The sequence below is a fragment of the Vanessa tameamea genome, chromosome Z, assembly GCF_037043105.1.
Source record: "Vanessa tameamea isolate UH-Manoa-2023 chromosome Z, ilVanTame1 primary haplotype, whole genome shotgun sequence".
NCBI lineage: Eukaryota > Metazoa > Arthropoda > Insecta > Lepidoptera > Nymphalidae > Vanessa > Vanessa tameamea.
The window spans coordinates 627,266-647,857 of record NC_087341.1 but is presented as its reverse complement, the minus strand read 5'-3'; the positions used below and the strand labels follow the sequence as shown (position 1 = coordinate 647,857).

The following is a 20,592-nucleotide window of genomic DNA, read 5'->3' as shown; positions in this document are numbered from 1 at the left end:
TACCACAGATTACAATACAGGCAAGTGACGTCACCGACCCCTTTGTAGCGCCATATTGTCAAAGTAGCGTTTTCGCGGGCTATTTAAATATAGAATTTTTATTTTGATATTTTTCAGCAAATATATACTAGAATTTAAAAATACAACTTTTACTGGGTTCCTTAACATCTACTAAATAATATAAAATGCATTTTAAAAACCAGCCAAATAGCCTATTGTGATCGCAATAGAATTTACTAGTTAGCAAGATAAGATAAGTATATCGATTTTCATTAGTATATACATATATAAATTCGTCGCCTTTTTAACGCATTAATCGAAATTTAAACTTACAAACACATAAAAACAACTTAAGAATTAATTAACAGACAACGTTTGCAAATTACCTTTAACGATGTTAAAACCTCATTTTTAACATTAAACAAAAATAAATCAACTTGACGTGTGTCATACCTAATTAGCGTTTAGAAAATGCGAAGTATTATAGAATTAACAATACAATTAACGTTGTTCCTAACGATGTGCAAGAACATTTTATGCATAAAATGTTACCAGTGTACAACAATGAATACGCGAGATTGTCTATCGTACAATTTGAATGGGGGACATTTGAAGGAATGCTCGAACAAAAGCGAAGGCCTACCCCCTGTCTGCCGTCTGCTGTCGCAGGTGCAATTTTTCACTCGGAACAGAGATATAGCTCTAATCAGAGAGTGTGCGTATTTGTACACTCTTCCCCTGCAGTGCGAACAGTCGAAGCTGAGCTCGCTGCACTATTCGAGTTCGTGCGAGTGTGGTGATGACGGGTGTAACGGAAGTTGGCGAACTCGTGGTTCGGGAGCACTGACCTTGACATTTGTATTTACATCGCTCGTAATTGAATAGTCATACATCTACATAATGTTTAATGATCACTGTAGTTATAACGTCTATCTATATAACTTTGAATAATTTTATAGATTTCGTGCCGAGTATACCTAATTGATTGAAATTGTTATTTACGCATCAATAAACATAACTTTGATTTATTTCATCACACATAATGTAAACCTTATAATCCTTTTTTGTATTAAATGTGCTTTAGGAAATATGTTGTAATATTAACATTAACATATGAAGTTTATACTTCAATATTAAAAATATCTTTGTTAATAATTATTGCAGTATCAGTATCTTATGTACAAATAATGAGGCTGGATTTGTTTGAATTTTTTTATTAAACTATTAAGTATAAAAACAAAAGTCAGTAAAAGTATGGCAAAACATTAACAGTATGTTGCTATGTTTTACTAGAATCATTCACAATAACCGAAACGAAAAATTCAATAATTATTATATTTAGTAAAAAATATCTCTAATGCTTACTTGGCTTTGTTGTCTGATGGGATCAGTTTGGTGGGCGCGTTCCACAGTTCTGACGGCTGCTAATTCTGCTCCTACAAAATATTTATAATTTGCTTGAAGTTGGTCAAGAATTATAAATTCTAAATTCACTTTAATTTTTGGTGATATTATAAGGAACATAATCTATTAGTGAGGTCACATATAACCTCAACTCTGTTACAATATTATGTAATCTTACCAATGGGAGGCGATGGTGGGGAGGATGAGAGACTGACTGGACTACCGGGGATGCTCTCAGTCTGCTCCACTGCATGGACTGAACCTTCCAGAGATGCAAACCCAAATGATATGGGACCTAGACATTCAATATGTAATTAAAAACATAATTTATTAAATAATCTTATATCTTACTGAATTTATTGTAATCATTATCTTAAAATGTCAGATATGTCAGAACTCAGTTCATACCATTTGATGACATTTTACTTTCTACAAAATGTGTACCATAAGCACCCAAACTATATGTAGGATATTAAATTTTAATCTAACAATACATTGTATCTAACTTCCTTTGCACAAAGATCAAGAGTTTTCACGGAAGTATATATGGCTTAAAACAGATTAGTACAGTTGCTTTTGGAACACTAAGACATTTTTTATAATAGTTTAAACAAAAATGTGGCACATATAAATTAAGACAAAATGGTATCTCACCACTCGACCTGCCAACTGGATTGAGACCAAGACGGCCACGGACCTCACTGCGGTCGCTAGCTGTACTCAGTAGCAACTTGGTGCGTTCCATATAGTCCATATGAGTCTTGAACAACTCTGTGTATCTCTCATGGAGTTTAGCATATTCCTGACAAATATATAATTGGTTAATTTTGTTGTATTAAGTATAAACTAAAGAACATGTATAATAAAACCTTATTATGTAAAACACATTTTGATAACAAATGGCCATGAATATTTAATATTTTATGGAATTTTAACTATGCAAGTGTGCTTTATTTTACTTCTTGAATATATGTAATTTATAAAGAATATTAACATAAGATTAGCAGAGACACTAATGACTGTAGCTTTAATACCTTTTTAAGTTCATTTTCTCTCTCCTCAAGTCTACTGGCATGGTCCAAGGAATTCTTGTGCTTGAGCTCCAGCATACGTACAATGCTGTCCAGAGCCTCTAACCTCCCTGTCAGATCTTTTCTTTCACCCTCATAATGATCTTCAGCCTCAAGTAACTATCCAGAAAAAAGAAATTGTACATAACTAAAAGAATATCTTTCATAGTAAGAAAAAAAAAAACAATTTGTGACTATATAGTAGTTGTTTTACAAAATAAATTTCATGACATGTTGTTTTAATTAAAATATTTGGTATATTTCTACCAACATAATATTTTTCTCTAAAGATTTAACAACTGTAAATATAGTCTTTATCAATTATGTATGTTAGGCTTATCATTTTATTATTAACATGTATTGAAGGATAAATTCTAAAGAATAAATTTTAATACTATTAGAGAAAAAATTACATCATTTAAATTTGAAAATTATGCAAACAGAGATGTTTTGTTGATTACCTTGAGATTAAAATAACAGAGTGGGTGACACATTATTTACCGTATTGAGTAGTTACACAGTACACAAAATTAACTTTATAACAAAAACAAGTTATGAAACAATCATAGACAGATAACTACTGAACATGAATTAAGGTAGCCTTGCTAGCAAAACAAAGGAAATCCAATCAAGGTCTACACTTTGTGCATGAAAAAATAACTATTCAGTTACTTACCTTTTGCTCAGAGTGTTTCCTAGCTGACTTCTCGCGCTCGTACTGAGTGACCAGTTGTTCGTTGTCTTCCCGCAAGAGTTCCAGCTCTACTTCGTGTTCCTGGTTGGTTTGGTATGCGGAGTCTAAGCACTCTAATACGTTCACGAGTAAAGGCATCAACGTTTTAACGACATCCTCGTCGTACCGTGCTATCATTTTCTCGAACTCTTGGTAAATACTTCCTGCGAGGGACTGAACCTTCTCCGACATCACTACATGGCTATCTTCGTGAGTTCCGTATACGGTTTCCGCCGTGGCATAGCCACTACTTGCGCAATCGTCGAAATTCATGATTAAGCAGGTTATTAAGAAATTGCGACTACTTTTGGCAGAGACGTCTAATAATAAATATTACGCGAAAACATGATTAGTGCATTTGTGTACAATATTGTACAATGACGCGATCGATTGTTTTTTTTTAATAAATACTTATTACGTGCATTACGATGAATATTTAGAAAGTTTCACGTAGGTGATGTTATAAATATGTAGATAGAGAAAGATAGAAAAGAATAAGGGCTACAATCACACCATTTGTTTGATTGACGTATTTTTGCTGTACTGCAAGAAAAAAAAGTTCGATTAACGATTGACGTTGGAACCGTTTCCGGACATAGACAAATTTACTGTCCGGGTTAATTTTTTGGTTTTGGTATAGATTTTATGTATTTTTAATAAAAATAGTGAGTTAAAAGTTACATTTTTTTAAATTAATTAATACATTTACGACAACGCTAATGAAATTTGTTAATTCAAATGTAGTTATCATTTATATATTTATATTAAGTTAGGTTCCTATAAAAGTAAAACAATAGAAAAAGTAGTAACATTATAATATCACTGATATTAACACATAAACACTTATTAATTAGTTTATTGATAATAATAAAACTGACCATTTAAATTTATTTTGGTTTGTCAATAAAGCGATTGTAGCATTACTCATACCTTATTCTAATTAAGTACCTTGCATATCAGATCATACATTAAATATTTGATTGAAGCGAAATAATATTCTCTGTTTTCTCCGTCTATTTAAGGAATGTTACTTTCTGAATGGGAATACTTTTATGAAATGATTATGGTGTTTGTTGTTAAATATATTAGAAAAATAATAAAACAAAATTTTACGTAAGCAATAAGAAAATCTGAGTTTTGAACTTCAATTATTTTTCTTAAATAGACAATAAATTATTTTTTATTAAAAAATTATGATTACTTTTAATAAATTATTATTAATTAATGTGGTGTATTGGTTTAATGAGCAAGTATCCGATCGGACTGGCTGACGTACACAGACTAATGTATAGCCGATAGCATCATGTCACGTCAGTTGTTTTCAATCCATTTATTCGTCGGTCGAGTTTCAGAAAATATTTTATTGTATTAGGAATTAAATGAACTGAGCTCTATTATAATTGACACGAACAAGAGCAGTGTTCAATTTTATAAAGTCACTTTAATTCAAGTTAATTATCTAAAATACGTCTTGTAGAAAATTTCTCGTCTGAGTTTCATTTGCATTCCATACTAATTTATTTAAGTAGAACATTTTAACAATGTCTGTTAAAGGCGCTAATATGCCTGGCAAAAAGTCTGTTATTTGGGCGTACGTATTGTGGTTGTTTGGTGGAATATTCGGGGTCCATCATTTCTACTTGCGTCGAGATAAGCATGCATTCGTATGGTGGTCGACTCTTGGGGGTTTCGGTATCGGCTGGTTGGGAGAAATGTTTTGTATCCCGCGCTATGTAAAAGATGCCAATGAAGATCCAAAATACATGCAAGATTTAATCAAGAGAATGATTCAGAACAAGAAGGTTGGTATAAAAATTATTGCGTAATTTTGATTAGACGCTACTTTGGACAAAATGCTTTGGAATCTAATTTGGACTATGTTTTTTGGATGAAAAGGCATGAAAATAGTCCTCAATATTAGTAAGAGTTTATAGTAAAAGATTTTGTATAAATCTGAAAAAATTGAAATATGTCTAACAACATTATATGTAGAGAGAAAATATTTATATTTAATAAACATAATTTCTTGTTAAATTTCAAAAGCTTAAATTTACCAATAAAATATAAGTTATAATATAATTCATTGATTCTTATAAGTTTGGAGATTTCATAATTATGGTTTAAGGAGTATATTCAATATAACAAATGGTGAGGGTGAAATAATTAAACCATTTAATGTATTATATTTACTAATCCTATACTTTCTATATTGGAACTAAGCCCAGCTATAACATATTTTTTTAAGTATTTAACTATTGTTATATATAAAAATTAATTGTATCAATTTTATTCTCTTATTTTATTAGGCAAGGTACTATCTTAGGAGAAAACGTTTATAGGTTAAGGTAAATAAAATCAAGGTTATTTTGTTTATTGCATGCTTATTATTGGGTTTGTTTTATTTTGTGAGAATCCAAGTTCAATAATGTTGCTGAATAAGAATGTTAAATGTATTTTTGAATAAAATTTTATTTTTCCTTTGAGAAACTTGCTTAATATCAGTCTATTAAATTTTTATAAGTATTTATTTTATCTGTGAAGAATTCCCTACAATGATATATAATTAATAATATAAAGCATATAATCATGAAGGATATAATAACTATACAGCCTTTGTTAGGTGAAAGTGCATTTATGATGAAAGGAATACATCTTACTATGTCCATACTAAGAGAAATGGTGATGGCTAATTTCAGATTGGCTATCTCACATTTATAATAGCAAATTTTATTCTAAAATTATAATTTGTCATAACCCGGGAATTTTTAATTTGATTAACCATGCCTTTCCTATTTTATGCAGATTTTAAAAATAATATTGAAATGGATTTTCTACAATCTTACATAATAGTTCAACATCATCTCATGTATCTGCTTATATATAAAAGTTTGCTTAAAGATTATGTGTACATGACTTATTTTGACATATTTAAATTCCGTGTTTTGCTTTGGTCATTCTGAATATGCTATATTTTAGTTTGTTAACACAAAAATGGTTTTTGTCACATATAATAATAACCTTAATTAACAAAAGATATAATCTCTTGAATCCTTAATTTACAATAATAAATAAATTGATTAGAGTTTTGTCATAAAAAAATGACGAATATACATTATACATAACTCTGATGTAGTGAAATAAAAATCGAAGTATTCTTTATTCAAGTATGTTCCGAAAAGTATTTTTGAATCATTTTACAGTGCTGCCTTAAATGATTCACCATCAGTTTGGAAAGTAAATTAAACTGAGAAGAATTGGCAAGAAACTCAATAGTTATTAATTTCCACTATTTTAATAATTGAGTTTGTGAATAAAGTAAAATTAAATTTGTGTATATCCTGCCTGTAAATCAACAAATTTCTAAGTCCAGGCATTTTATTATTAATATAATTATAGGCTAAGTAAAAACTAAACTATTACTACAAGAGAAGTCTAAACAATACACAAACACAACCTTGTATACAGATGTTTTACATTGAATGCATGACTTATTACAATTTTAATTAATTGTTACACAAATATGTCATAATTGTTTTGTGTCAACTAGCTTCAATGTAAATACTACAAGCCACACACTATTTTTTTAACTAAATGTTAAGATAATGTCTAATAGCAATGTGCACGATGATTTGTATAAAATGTTTGGTTACCTTTATTAATTTCTCTAACAATTTCCTATCAACATTTTGTCGTTTGTCATAATATTTTCCATTCCAATATATAAACAAAGACATTTTAACGGATCATTTTCGAATGAGACTTTTCACTAGTTGTTTGTGTCCAAGTGGCATGAAACTTTTAACTTGTTAATTTGAAAACACCATAATATTCGGTCAACAAGTTGAGTTGACATGTTGGCTTTGGAACCACTTCATGTATTATAAAATATAACATTGACTTAGATTTAATTCAATTAGCTTAGCCTACTAACATAGCCAATGCATAAGACTTAAGCCTTTCTCTGTAAGACATTAGTGCGCTGTGAGTGTTAGTCATTTTTCCCATTTAATTCATTGCACGAGTTTCACTTTGGTAATCGAGCTATGTATATATTTTTGTTTAAAATAATTCGATTTGTTTAATGTTGCTGTCCTCATTAGCATGACCATTACAAAAATTTTAAATTAAAAGTACACAACATTAAAACGAAACTATTTCAACAGCCTCCATTTTCCATGAACCGCTTCACTGGAATGCTCATGGTTGGGTATTCTTGGGGTCAAATGATGATGTTAGCGGTTCCACCTGATGACTTTTGGGGCGTCAATTTCAGATACTTAAACTGTCTAATACCACTTGTTGCAGCTCTCGGTAAGTTTTATATCATTGTGTGTATATTATATTAAATTTATCTTTAATTTTTACCATCAGTATTGAATTAATTAAAAATAATATAATGTTCTACTAAATATTGAGAGAATATTATCTTACTGCAAGAATTTATCAAGTGCATAATATCACAAAATTCATTAGTTATTATAAAATTACTTCATCTCAAAATTAATTATTTGATACTCACATTATTTTTTCTACAGTTACTATAAAATAAATAAAAATAATATACGTATATAACTTATTTACTGTACTAAATAACGAATAACATTTAGTGATTTATACTTAATAAATTCCTTCTATAAATCATATATATAAAGTAACTTTATAGCTAGCTAATCTTTCTAAAACTCTAACTGTGTACTGTACTGAAAGCAGAAATAATTCTATTGTTTTTATTGTTTTTATTGACTGTCGATTGTGTTATAGGTGTATGGACAGTTGGTAATATAGGCCGAGAGAGGGGTAGCATGAAATGGCCAGTGCTAGCAGCTTACGCGGTGTACCCCCTACGTTACTACATTTACGACGAGAGTATGTGGTTCACCTTCATGGTGCTGGCCTCGGCGTTGGCATTCGACTCGTTCTCGAAGCGGTGGCGCAGATCACCCCCGAAACGTACCCATGTGGTCAGGTATGAAAACAAAGATTACTTTGTGGTAGGGCATTGTGCAAATCCTTCTGGGTACCCATCCGTCGCATACTGTATACTTCGTGCTGTTATGTTTCGGTAAAGGTGAGTGAGTGAGTATATCGATAGGCACAGGAGAAATAACATTTTAGTTTCCAAGATTGGTAGTGCATCGGCGATGCAATGGATGTCAATATGTATTTGTTATAGCGCCAATTTCTATCTTTCTATTTTAAATAAAATAATAAAAATGTTGGCTTAATGTAAGGTTAATTTTAATACAATTTGTGTATTTATAAACTGGGCGTTGAAAGTGGAAAAGGCTAAATCGTTTGAATAGTCCATTACTACTGTTTCGTTTGACAATATTTCGATTAATTTTTACTTAAACAGTTCCCTCGTCGCTTTGGAATGTTATTCGTGTATTTCGTATGACAACTTGTTTACTAAACGAATGTCTAGTAAGCAACTGTTCGGTATTGAGGGCAGTGTGTCACATATCGGTATCTCGAAGTTTTCTATGCTTATGTAGTTTTAAGTAAAATATGTGGTCGTGATATGCCACACTCACTTTACTACACTTTGTTATAAAGTTCTCAATTAAAAACATGTACCTCGACTTACACCTTTATTCTTCTCACATGTTCAATGTTAATGTTTGTCATCACGTTAAATAATTAAAGGTAATGCAAACGATAACTTGTTTGAAATGGATACAGTTTTTATTATTATTATTATTTTCATAAAATACCACAACCACCTGACGGTAAGTCAACAATCGCCCATAGACATTGGCGCCGTGAAATTTTAATAATTCCTTCTCCATAACGCCACCAACCTTGGGAACTAAGTTATTATGTCCCTTGTGCCTATAGTTACACTGGCTCATTTGAAACTGGAACTCAACAATACAAGTATCGGTGCTGGGCGGTAGAATATATGTTGTGTAGGTGGTACTCACTCAGACGGCCTTACACGAAGCCCTAGCACCAAGTATATATAGTGCCTAGTTATTAATTTATAACTTTACCTATTGAGCTAGATATATTATTAAAATTATAATTTCATAAATCAATATAAAACGCAATAATATAACCAGCCCCAATTCCTGTTTTCTGTTTATGATTGTGTTGGTAATTATCACAAATTTTATTACAGACGTATTGTAGTGTTGGCTCTGTGCGCTGGCCTGTACCTCGCCATGTGGTGCAGCTACCTGTACTTCCACGGCACCATCACCGACAGTGAGGGTGATGAAGTGCCCGTCTATGAAGCTCTTCATCATTTCTTTACTAGCCCCTGGTATGAAACTGTCATAATAATTGTATTTTGTCTCATATAACTAAAGGCTAGAAAATAAATTATTACCTTAAAAAATTATAAATGCCTCAGCGTTTAGTAGATACTGATACCGATAATATACTCATATAGAATTACCATCAGTTCCGTACATCGTAATAATTAATATGATGATTATTACGGACCCCTAAAAGGATCACTACGTGTCCGTCTTCATCAGCTAAACCATTTTACTTACATTTATTATAATTGGTTTCAAATGACAGGTGGCTGGACGTGAAGCAGTGCCTCATCGACACGTACCAGTTCGCGCAGCACCACGGCTGGTACGAAGTGTGGAAGCAGATCATAGATCTGTCCGACCCGCACGGCGAGCAGAACGCGTACAAGGTACATAAGATAATGAGTACTCTCACCCCCATTATGACTGATAGTGTAACGATGGCCAAAAGTGTATAACTGGTTTTTCCTTTGTTACAATAAAATAAATCAGCTGTAAGAAAGATACAATGCCTGGTCAGTCTGGCGCTGGATTTCAATGTTTTGAAGCTGAATAATATTAGAATAGACAAAAAATGAATGATTTACAAGCGCACTGAGGACACACCTCAAAATGTGTTAATACAAATTGCACTTTATTAAAGAACTTTGCAATGTATCTTCTACCAAGGATAACTGGAATAAAACTACAAAAATCCCCGATTTTGAGTTCTGTCACTCCATGTTTTTTTGGTGCTGATAATTACTTCGCAATTAGTGCTCACTTGATAGTTTATGTAATTTTATTTATATTATATTATTGTCGCAGGTCCTCGATCTAGGTCGTGATGCCAGCCAACAGGAAATCACCTCTCGCTGGCGGAAGCTGTCCCGCGAGCACCACCCGGACAAGACGAAACCAGAGCATCGTAGAGAAGCTCAGGAACGGTTTATGGACATCCAGCGAGCTTACGAGATCCTCTCCAGCAGCAAGCACCGGCGATCGAGACGTAACAAGAAGGATAACTCCGACCAATAACTGCGTCCCATATACACGTAACTATATAATCGAGTTGTACTTAAATATTAATAATTAGTCCTTTCTCATACTTAAATTAACTAGACGTAAGGCTTATTTTTGATTAAGTGATTATTATTATTGTAGATCTGTAGAGTTATTATGTAAGAACTCGAAACTCACCGCGAATCACGATCGTGAAATGTCAGAAATTGATAAATATGTTACATGAACAATACTATGATGTTTATAAACACAACACGATTTCTTATCAGATATCTCTCATGTAAGTTGGTTACTAACACTTCACGGATCGTGAGGAAACTTAATCGTGAGGATAGAGCCGAGATGGCCCAGTGGTTAGAACGCGTGCATCTTAACCGATGATTTCGGGTTCAAACCCAAGCAGGCGCCACTGAATTTTCATGTGCTTAATTAGTGTTTATAATTCATCTCGTGCTCGGTGCATGTGTCTAATTTCAACGAAATTCTGCCACATGTGTATTCCACCAACCCGCATTGGAGCATCGTGGTGAAATATGCTCCAAAACCTTTTCCTCAAAAGGACAGGAGGCCGTAGCCCAGCAGTGGGAAATTTACAGGCTGCTAATGTAAAAAAAAAACTTCACGGATGAGATCGAAGTGAGTTCTTACAATAACAGTGCTGGTGACTTGAATTTGTTCCAGAATAGATCTGTATGTATTAGAATTTAACTTGGTGTATTTATTATCGCTTTCAAGAGATGAATGATGATGATGATTTTACTATTATACTCTAAGGACTAGTTATCGTATGAACCTAAATGTATGGTGTGGTAAATAATATATATTACAAAAAAAAATATTTAGTAACAGTGTCCTAAACTATTTAAAAAAATATATCTTTGTTCTCTATGCATTCCTACGATGATTGTTCTGGAAATTTCTGTTTATGTCTGCGAGGGTTGACACTAAAAAAAAAAAACAAGATATTTTTTTGTATGTTCAATATAAACTTTCTATTTAGTATTATTGTATTCGGTAGCGAGTTTAATATCAAAATAATGCATAGTCTTACACATAGTCACATGATTTCTGTCGATGATATTAGTTTTTAAAACTCTCAAATTCAATTCAAAAGTCAATTGTATTGTCTATCAATATTTCTAGTCGAAACCGGTAGTATCCATCGGTTCTTTAGACATTTCAAATTGTATTTCCAGATCAACGTATTCTGGTTCTATCAGTAGTAATATTATGTGTAACGCGCCAGATTCCTAATAATAACAAACCTAGGGGATTTTCCCCTGCAATTAGTATTAATTATTTAATTAAATAGATATCTTAATGTCATGGTGACACGCGTTGCTAGATTTATTTTTGAAGTTCTATATTTAACTTATAGTTGGTGAATGTTTTTCGTATAAGATATTATAAGGAAAGTCGCACTTGTATTGATTCTTCGCATCTATTATACCAAATGTATGAAATATAAACAAATAGAACTTAATTTAAGGGCGTTGTGAGCATTTATGTACTAGACTAACTTGCATTATATTAGAGTAATGTATTTAAGAATAAAGCATATTGTAATGTTTTATTATAAGTATAATTAAAATATATTTTGTCTTTTTCTTGCAAATCTGTACTGTGCAATGAATAAGATTATTAAATTCGAATTAATAAATAATCTCAATAAGCTAGGTTAGGTCTATTTATTATCTTTGTTATTTTTAATTTATTTTTTATTCTTCAATTATATGTTTTGTATTAAAAGAAAAGGGCTGAGATTAAAAAAGTATTTATTTTGAATCTCAAACTTCGAAATATCAAAAAAAAAAAAACAAACAAATTAATGTAGTTGTGTTAGGTTCAATGTGAAAGGGAGAAAGTTTTGGAATGCTCAAAAGGTAGAGATACCTTCCATAGCATAATTTTAATATTAATTTGTATTAATAATATTTATTTTAACTTTTTGTATTGATATATTTTATTCTATTTGATTAAACTTTCCGTATACAACCAGCTCGTTTTATTTACAAATAACACATGAAATTATGTATACATGTGGATCAGTGGACTACGTTAATATTCCCTAATAATATATCTTCAGTTGAAAAAAGTCTCTCAGGTGAATAATTTATCTTCGTATTCAACGGATATTAGGCGTAATGATGGCGTTTGTTAAACAGTTACCCTTTCGTTACCATACGCGACGGAGGCTGAGACAAAAAAGGAACTGGTTCTCGAGGAGCAAGGACATCCATAGTAACTTTTGGAAACTTATGATGAATCGATTTTTTTAGTAACAATAATTAAATCAAATAAATTCAACTTTACGAACCTCGTATTTTGATGATTTGTGACAATTTGAACGTTTATTTTTTAAATTCTTATATACGAGTGTGAATTTGCATGAGCAGGTACGCTTGCTCTTAATGAATTAAACTAAATTTGACCATTAAAAGGCTTATTTGCTTGTAATAATAAAGCCCTTTGCTTTTTTGTACCGGTAGAATATGATTAACTAAATTCTAAATAATCAATTTTACACTTTGTTTGAATTTGTCCATTTATTCAATAGAACGCCTAGATAGTTGATTGTAACCGAAAAGTAAAATATATAATATTGTGGACGGTTAGATATAAACGCAGCTTAAGAAAGCTTTATTTGTTAAAGTACGCTATCCGCACGCGCGTCTTCGGGATTGACCGCCAAACAGTGATCTATTATATGGGTATGGCAACGAAACTGCAGTTTCACGATATTTCCGTGTTACAATAAACGTCGAAATTTATGATACGGCATATAAAATGTAAATCATATAATGTTCAATGAACAATTCTTGTATATCAATTTATGTATGTCGTATTAGGTATACGATTTGGTACAAATTATGTTCAAATTATGCTATATTTGAGCCGATCTTCAACAATATTATAGGATTTATTATTTATCCAGTGTTGCAGCTGTCCGAAGACGGTGGTAGTCACTTTCTATCATGTGAGCCTCCTGCCTGTTTGCCTCCTATGACTTAAAAATGGCTTGAATTTTAACTGCGGCCTAGACTTCTAAGTTATCGTACGATAGGACGTCTAAATATAAAAGCCAATGGGTTGACAGTAGCGATAATTACTTATAGTAGATAGTAGTTGTTACAATTGTAAATAAACTACATCAAAACTCTGAAAAAAATTGCAATAATGGCAAAAATTAAACTTTGCGCAATGATTAAGTTCCAAGAAGCGAAGTTCATGGTCTGTGAAGATTTTTTTTATTGATTATAAAGAAATTACGTGTTCATTCCCCCTTTAGTTCAGAATTGATGAAATTTGAAATTGATAAAAAAAATTTTTGAACGGTTAGAATTTATCATGATCTGTTAAATGTTTTGACTGTTGAAAAGCTAAGCATCACTAAAACAAATTGTCCCATTTTGGTAAAGCTTTGCTTAAAAGATTACGATTGTTACGATGACCGGAGTTGGATATACAACAATTAATCTACCTATAAAGAGTACCCGATGCATAAGAAACTCTAGGTCTTAAATGTTAATAAAATTATCGTGACGTGGGTTCATGATAACTAACATTCACATCAAGGATTACTACCTCGGGCGGGTAGTTCTATTTTAGATTGATATTGCCCAAAAACTTTAATTACAGAGTAAATGACAACACAGCGGTAATTATTATTGCAAGTTACATTATATTATTTTATATTTGGTTATCATTTAGCATTTTTTGGACAATAAATAAATCATAAAGAAATACCGCGAATAACTTGAAATTAAATATGTTAAATTGGATACCATATCAGATTTTTTCGAGACTGGACATTTTAGTAATAATGAAAAAATACCTTAAAAGTACTTGGTTATATGGTATTTACATTCCAACAGTGCCCTATATAGGTGGGCACCCCTGGTTTCGTAATTGGCTAAGACGCTCCTGTGTCGTCTACAAGTGAACGTTTAAATACTCAAAAATGTGTCCTTAGCGCCTCGATAAAAGATTGACCTAGGAATGTCATGCTAATGGTTACCTTAAACTTATTTCACCATACCTATTCCATATTGAGGTAATCTGTCTGAATCTGTGATTAAATTGGTATCTGGGATATACACATACACTATACATTTATTTATTAACTAAAATAGATATATCTTTATGAACGAAAATGAAATTCGAATACAAACTCAAAATGTTTTCAATTTAATTCATTTATTAAGGTACATGTACCATAAGTCATCACATTTATCTACACATTCAGAATAATATGTTAGCCATTTAACACTAATTTTAAAATTTCTTTGAAGTACATCGCACATTATATATTATGTAGGCATTATAGACATCAACATATAGCAACAGCTGACTGCAAATTTACATCGAGCTGCCATTTGTTTTTTCTGCCAAATAATTTCACCTGTTTCATTTGCAGCTACCTGACATGCTTATTACATTTAAGTATATGTAAACGGACTTATTCATAAATATGATTATACGTATTTTAACTAAGATATATTTTGTCTTGATCATTTCGCAGACGTAGCCAGTTTGAAACGAGATAAATACTTCAGTTAGAATACGGTTACAATGTATGTTTATGAATAATATCTAAGTTTAACATATATTCACATGCTTTCACAATAATTATTATTAATATGACATTTATTAACGCTCGATCATCACTACGTTTTCATTTTTAATCTAATTAAATGATGAAAAATAATTGCGATAGTGAAAACAAATGTTAAAAATGGAATTAAAATAATTTCGATTGATAAACGAATTTAATATAAAAACTCAGATTTAGTTCATAAAATATTTAACACGAAATGGCACACTTTGTATACAGCTCTTCAGCTCCGATATAATCTTGTTTATATTTTTATTTACATTAAACATATTATAACAATGACTCGCAAGGCATACAGCTCTGCACGTGTGTCAGAAATATTATTTTAATCTATTAGATTTACAATAACGCAATGAAATAATAATATTTACATTATACATGGCAAACGAAGGTTTGGTCGAATATTAAATAAAACTTATTTAACTATGAAATACGTAACGACGATTGCATTTGAAATTGTTTGAGCTTAAGTTTATTTTGCTAGAGGCAGTGATTATTGTGATAAGTGTCTTTTGTCATAAAATGGAATTCTCGAAGTTTTATCTTTAGCGTTTCTACGAGTGTTAAAAGTACCGTGCATGTAGGAGCATTTAAACGCGAATATTACAACAATATTGGAATGTAGGCAAGAAACCGTATAGGTAATTACTAATAAAATGGTCCCCATACTGGCAAGATCACGAAATTAAGTTTATGAGTAAATACTTTATTGGTTTTGTATCTACTGGTCAGATAGCGTTTACTTTAGTAGACGTTGTTGTTAGTCTAGAATGTGCGGTGAGCGTGGTCGCATCAGTTCGGTGTTTCTTACGTATACTAAACCAGCACCACTAATACAGAAAGTAAGACTATTCGTATAATATTGACAAACAGATAGACAGCCTAATAACAATGGCAATGTCGTTCAATTTATTTATACAGTTCTATTGAGCGAAATAAAAATTTGAATGTATTGTAGTATTGTAATATAATTAATCTAATTATCACAGTTATAAAATTAAAATAACATTTACTTATAATTATAACGTCGGGAAACATAAACATAGCCTTTCTTAAACTAAATTAATAAATAACTTATACTTTGTGAGGTGCTTCTTCATACAAGCAACTCGTGAAATAATTTTTACAAATTATAGTTTCGTAACAGTTTTTACAATAATTAAGTAGAAGAAATAACAAACTGGTTTAATAACTACGATAAATTTTTAGTTAAATGTTTTTACAACAAGCTAACACTAGCCATCGCATAAATGGCACAAGAGGCGCTGAAGCGCCGTTTACAGTAAGTAGTCAGCAATCGAAACGACGAGAGATCAGTTTGACTCTGAGTCGAGAGTCACAGCTGCGTCTATGGCGCTTACACCGTAGTCTCATTCCGCCTCAGTGGCTGCAGCTCGCGCTGCAAGTCGTTGTAGTACTCGTGGTCGGACATGGACTCTTCTTCTACCGACTTTTGTGGTAGGTATTTGCTGGTGCCCGGTCTTGGTGTGGTTTCTCCCGTACTGCTCTCGCTGGTAGCTAGAGATTCGAGTGGAACCGGCTCGGTCGGGATTCCTAATGTCTGTGGAGGTATATTTTGCTCGGACATAAGATATTCTGGGTTGTCTATGCACCTTTTAGACGCGACAAAACCACTGTAACGTAAGTCCTTTCCCTCGTTACCCTCTCCAGCTTCTCCAATCAGATCCATATAAGCCGACGCGTTCTGGGTGTGTTGCGGTGAAGGCATTAGATAGTCGTCCTCGTCCAAAGGCAAGTTTAGTTTTAGATTTCCCACTTGCGCTTCTTTGACCTTCGAAATGCTGTCGAACTTCGTTTCCAAACAGTCTGTTCTTCCTTTCATCGGGTCGCTACAGTACCTAGAATTCGAGCCATCAGAAGCACATACTCCATTATTATAATAATGTCGTATTTCGGTCCCATCAGGATTCCGGGAATTATTGTATCGCAGTAAGTCTCGATCCCAACCTTCCGATCTGTTGGAAGTGTCAATGATGGCGCCCTCTTGGCCTGTTATATTGTTAACCCAAGTGGCGGATGCACATGGCTTGCTCGATTGTGCTTCGATTGTGACTGTTGTGTTTGTTGTCGTTGATCCGGGCATCGTATTGAATTTTGGTTGCAAATACTCATCTGCTTCCACTAATGGTTCTGGACCATCCATGGCCGAAGAGAGATTTCTAATCAGTTCCTTTTCATCCTGAAATTACACAAAGTTAAATATTTAAATTTCGGAATTTCGTTACTAAAATTATAATATGCATGAATACTTTCACACAAATATTTTAATTAAAACGATCAATTTTGCGAAGTAAGAAGCGGTTGTCTACTGATTCTGTGAATACTATGCAATTAATTATCTAAAACATTTTGTTTTTTAATACATCTGACTTTTCTCACAGACTCGATGAATCGTCTTTATGAATCGAAAACTAAAATACTTCTTAATATTCTATACCTTGAAAAATTAATTATATTATTTCAAATGAATTTTAAACGTTAAAACGGATACTTGTAATATAAGAAAACATTAAAAAAAAACACTTTAGCATCAATAAAACTGATGAGTGTTTGCAGATTGGCTGTGATTATAATGAGAGGCATCGAATTGCCTAAAGATTATTTGTATTATATATTTTTTGGGAATATTTATTTATTTTACTCTGCCAAAGTCAATGAATGTTTTTGCTAGATTATTAATTATTTGATGTGATATATTATTAAGTAAACGCTCTATTTACCTGAGTTGAATAAGATGGGAGTCGCATAAATTTGTCTCCAGGAATGACCAGGTAGCGACCAGGATCGCGTGCCATTTCAGCAAATGTATCCGCAAGTTGTTTAAATGTTGGTCGACTGTCAGCATCGAGCATCCAACAAGAAACCATAATACAATATATGTCCAGAGTGCAAATGCTGGGTTGTGGTAATTTCAACCCATTTTCTATCAATTCTGGAACATTTCTAGCTGATATGTTAGCATAAGGTCTTGCTCCATAGCTTAAGATTTCCCAAATAGTTACACCAAAAGCCCACACGTCACTTTTATGTGTAAATATTCTATGCTGGACGCATTCTAATGCCAGCCATTTTATAGGCATCTTACCTCCAGCTGCTTTGTACTCATCTTCATTAATATCTAGTAACTTTGCCAATCCGAAATCAGTTATTTTTACACAATTCGGTGTTTGTACTAAGACATTTCTTGCCGCTAAGTCCCTGTGAACTAACCTTTTTTCTTCTAAATATGCCATACCACGAGCTATTTGAGTACACCAATTTAAAAATGCTTTAGATCCAATTTTTTCTTTATATGTCCTTACATAGTCCAGTAAACAACCAAGAGGCATTAATTGCGTAATTAGCATCATCTGATTAGTCATGCAAACAGCCAGCAATTGAAGTAAATTTGGGTGTTCGACACTAGCCATTATATACGCCTCTTCCAAAAATTCCTTACTTGAATTTGCTCCTGTACCTTCTTTTAAGACTTTGATAGCGACTGGTATTTTAACATTTTCGCCTTCGGGAACCCAAACTCCTTTATAAACCTTACCAAATGCACCGAAACCTAGCATTCCTCCCCTACGAAGTTCGGCTTCTTTAACGATTCTTAATTTCGCTAGATTCGGCTTGACATTAGTTGGTCGTAGTGGTTCATTATCTTCACAACCAGTAAGGACCATAGTCATTTTAACGGCTTCTTTTTTAGCCTTTGCCTTTTGCCTACATGTATAACCAATTATAGCAAGAATTACTAGTAATATGAGGGCTAACACAAGAATAACCACAATTACTGTTGATATCTTTGCCGTGGCCATATTAGGAAGGCCATTGGCTAATGCTGAACAATAGGGCTCATCTATAGGATTTTGAAGGAGCTCGTCAAAATAAATCTTATGTGGTATGTCAACGGGACAGCTATCAGTACAATTGAATTCCTTAGAATTTGAGTCACCGAGAAATATCTTTAAATTTTGGCATTTGATACAATCCGTTGATGATGGCCCAATACAGCCTCTACATTCGTGATGACAAGGAGTACAAAGGCGATTGACGTCATCTGTGAAGTGATCCGAGGGACATTCATCTTCACATTGATCACCTCGTTTGAATCCATTGCAAACTTGGCACACTTGTTGATGTATTCCAAAGCCGGTACATTTGTAACACAGTGGGTGACATTTTCTGCACACCACTTTAACTTTTCCTTCAAGAGGCTTTACATTACCAACCCACTCATTGTAATACCCATCAGGGCAGGGTTCGTTTTCTTTAAGACAGCTTTCAACAGTTGCTTCTACACTGATTATAGCTTTCTTACAAGAGTTGCAACCTCCCTCACCTACAGTGTTATTAGATCCCGTGCAACCATTGAAACAGTTCTGGTGACAGGGTTGACATGTCCCATTCTCTGTTGCATATCTAGAAGCCGGACATACAGCGACACAGTATGGCCCATCACGCACGTGCTTACATTTAGTACAGTTTGCCCTGGTCGGTCCAGTACATCCATCCAAACACTCAGCATGGCACTGCTTACAAATTTTCGTACCCGCCTTGTACAATCTGAAATAAAATAGCATTTATGTAACCTACTTTTTAATGCTTCAAATGTATAAGTACCTAACATTATTAGTGAATATGGCAAAAACTTCTACATCTTTTGTTATAAAGCGTTTATCTTAAGAGGCACTTAAATTTTGTAATTCATAAAACAAATGAATTGGTGTATTAACCTAACGCGATATTAAAGCGAAATAGATGTCTAACTATTAAGAAACAGAAAATGGTTGAGTGGAAAAAAAGGCTAATTTAAAATTTGTAAATAACGCTCAGATAGTTTTATTTATTAAATGATGATGAAAAAACAACTTCTGAAAACGTTGCAAATGCAAGAGATATCTTTATGATTTAAATAAAGGGATTTATTGGGTATTGAATATAATACATCCCGGGTATTGGGTACTGAATAGTTCGATTATTGTCATTAAGAATTACTATAGAAAATAGACTATAAATAAACCTCTGCGTTTTTAATTTACAACTCTTAGTTGTGTAGTATGTTAAAAAACGGTGCGCTAATTTGCTTATTTCTTAGTCTACCTCTTGGAGGGCTTTGTTTAAATTATGTGTAAAAATGAAGAAAATCGGCGAAGCTTCTGACAAAGGCAGTACATTTTATACTTTTTTAAAAAAATGTATTGTTATCGATTGTATTTTTTTTTCATAAATACATTATTCGAATAAGCATCTAAAATAAATAAATCAATAAGTAAACAAATCAAATATTTCTCTTATAATCTTAAATTTTATATAAGACACCTAATCGAAAATACAAACCCTGGAAGCACTGTGCAGTTCTGAATGCATGTTTCTCCAAATTTGTAGTTCTCGCAGTAAAGGCACTGGTCTGGTCCAGGTCCCCAGCAACCATCTGATGAACATTCAGTGTCACACACCAAATTGGCTTTTTCTGTTAATGGAATAAGAGAAACAAAAAAA

At 32.6% G+C, this 20,592-nt stretch overlaps 4 protein-coding genes across 9 annotated transcripts in view; 2 read left to right on the top strand and 2 right to left on the bottom strand.

Annotated features, from left to right (window-relative positions):
• The window catches only part of LOC113403962 (JNK-interacting protein 3), a 29,921-nt gene extending 22,885 nt beyond the window's left edge, over positions 1-7,036 (bottom strand). For 3 of the 5 annotated variants that reach the window (XM_026644648.2, XM_026644649.2, XM_026644650.2), the window contains exons 1-5: positions 3,151-3,804; positions 2,439-2,594; positions 2,059-2,206; positions 1,583-1,699; positions 1,366-1,436 (exon numbers count right to left, since the gene is read on the bottom strand). In XM_026644648.2, the coding sequence (XP_026500433.2) occupies positions 1,366-1,436; positions 1,583-1,699; positions 2,059-2,206; positions 2,439-2,594; positions 3,151-3,480 (822 nt within the window). In that variant the 5' untranslated portion in view covers positions 3,481-3,804. Of the gene's footprint in view, positions 1-1,365; positions 1,437-1,582; positions 1,700-2,058; positions 2,207-2,438; positions 2,595-2,935; positions 3,091-3,150; positions 3,805-6,857 lie in introns of those variants that run through there. The other 2 variants (XM_064220465.1, XM_026644651.2) reach the window with 2 other exon arrangements.
• The window catches only part of LOC113404001 (discoidin domain-containing receptor 2-like), a 176,510-nt gene that overhangs the window by 118,013 nt on the left and 37,905 nt on the right, over positions 1-20,592 (top strand). The gene's annotated exons all lie outside the window — the stretch shown is intronic.
• On the top strand, positions 4,486-10,774 carry LOC113403963 (dnaJ homolog subfamily C member 22). The gene is made up of 6 exons (XM_026644652.2): positions 4,486-5,009; positions 7,371-7,518; positions 7,969-8,173; positions 9,329-9,472; positions 9,736-9,859; positions 10,278-10,774. Exons 1-6 carry the CDS (start codon positions 4,749-4,751, stop codon positions 10,485-10,487), a joined length of 1,092 nt encoding a protein of 363 aa, XP_026500437.1. The 5' UTR covers positions 4,486-4,748; the 3' UTR covers positions 10,488-10,774.
• LOC113403965 (epidermal growth factor receptor) overlaps positions 14,653-20,592 on the bottom strand; it is a 100,925-nt gene continuing 94,985 nt past the window's right edge. For both annotated transcript variants that reach the window (XM_026644655.2, XM_026644654.2), the window contains exons 3-5: positions 20,431-20,563; positions 17,829-19,656; positions 14,653-17,287 (exon numbers count right to left, since the gene is read on the bottom strand). In XM_026644655.2, coding sequence (XP_026500440.1) covers positions 16,445-17,287; positions 17,829-19,656; positions 20,431-20,563 — 2,804 coding nt within the window. In that variant the 3' untranslated portion in view covers positions 14,653-16,444. The remainder of the gene's footprint in view (positions 17,288-17,828; positions 19,657-20,430; positions 20,564-20,592) is intronic.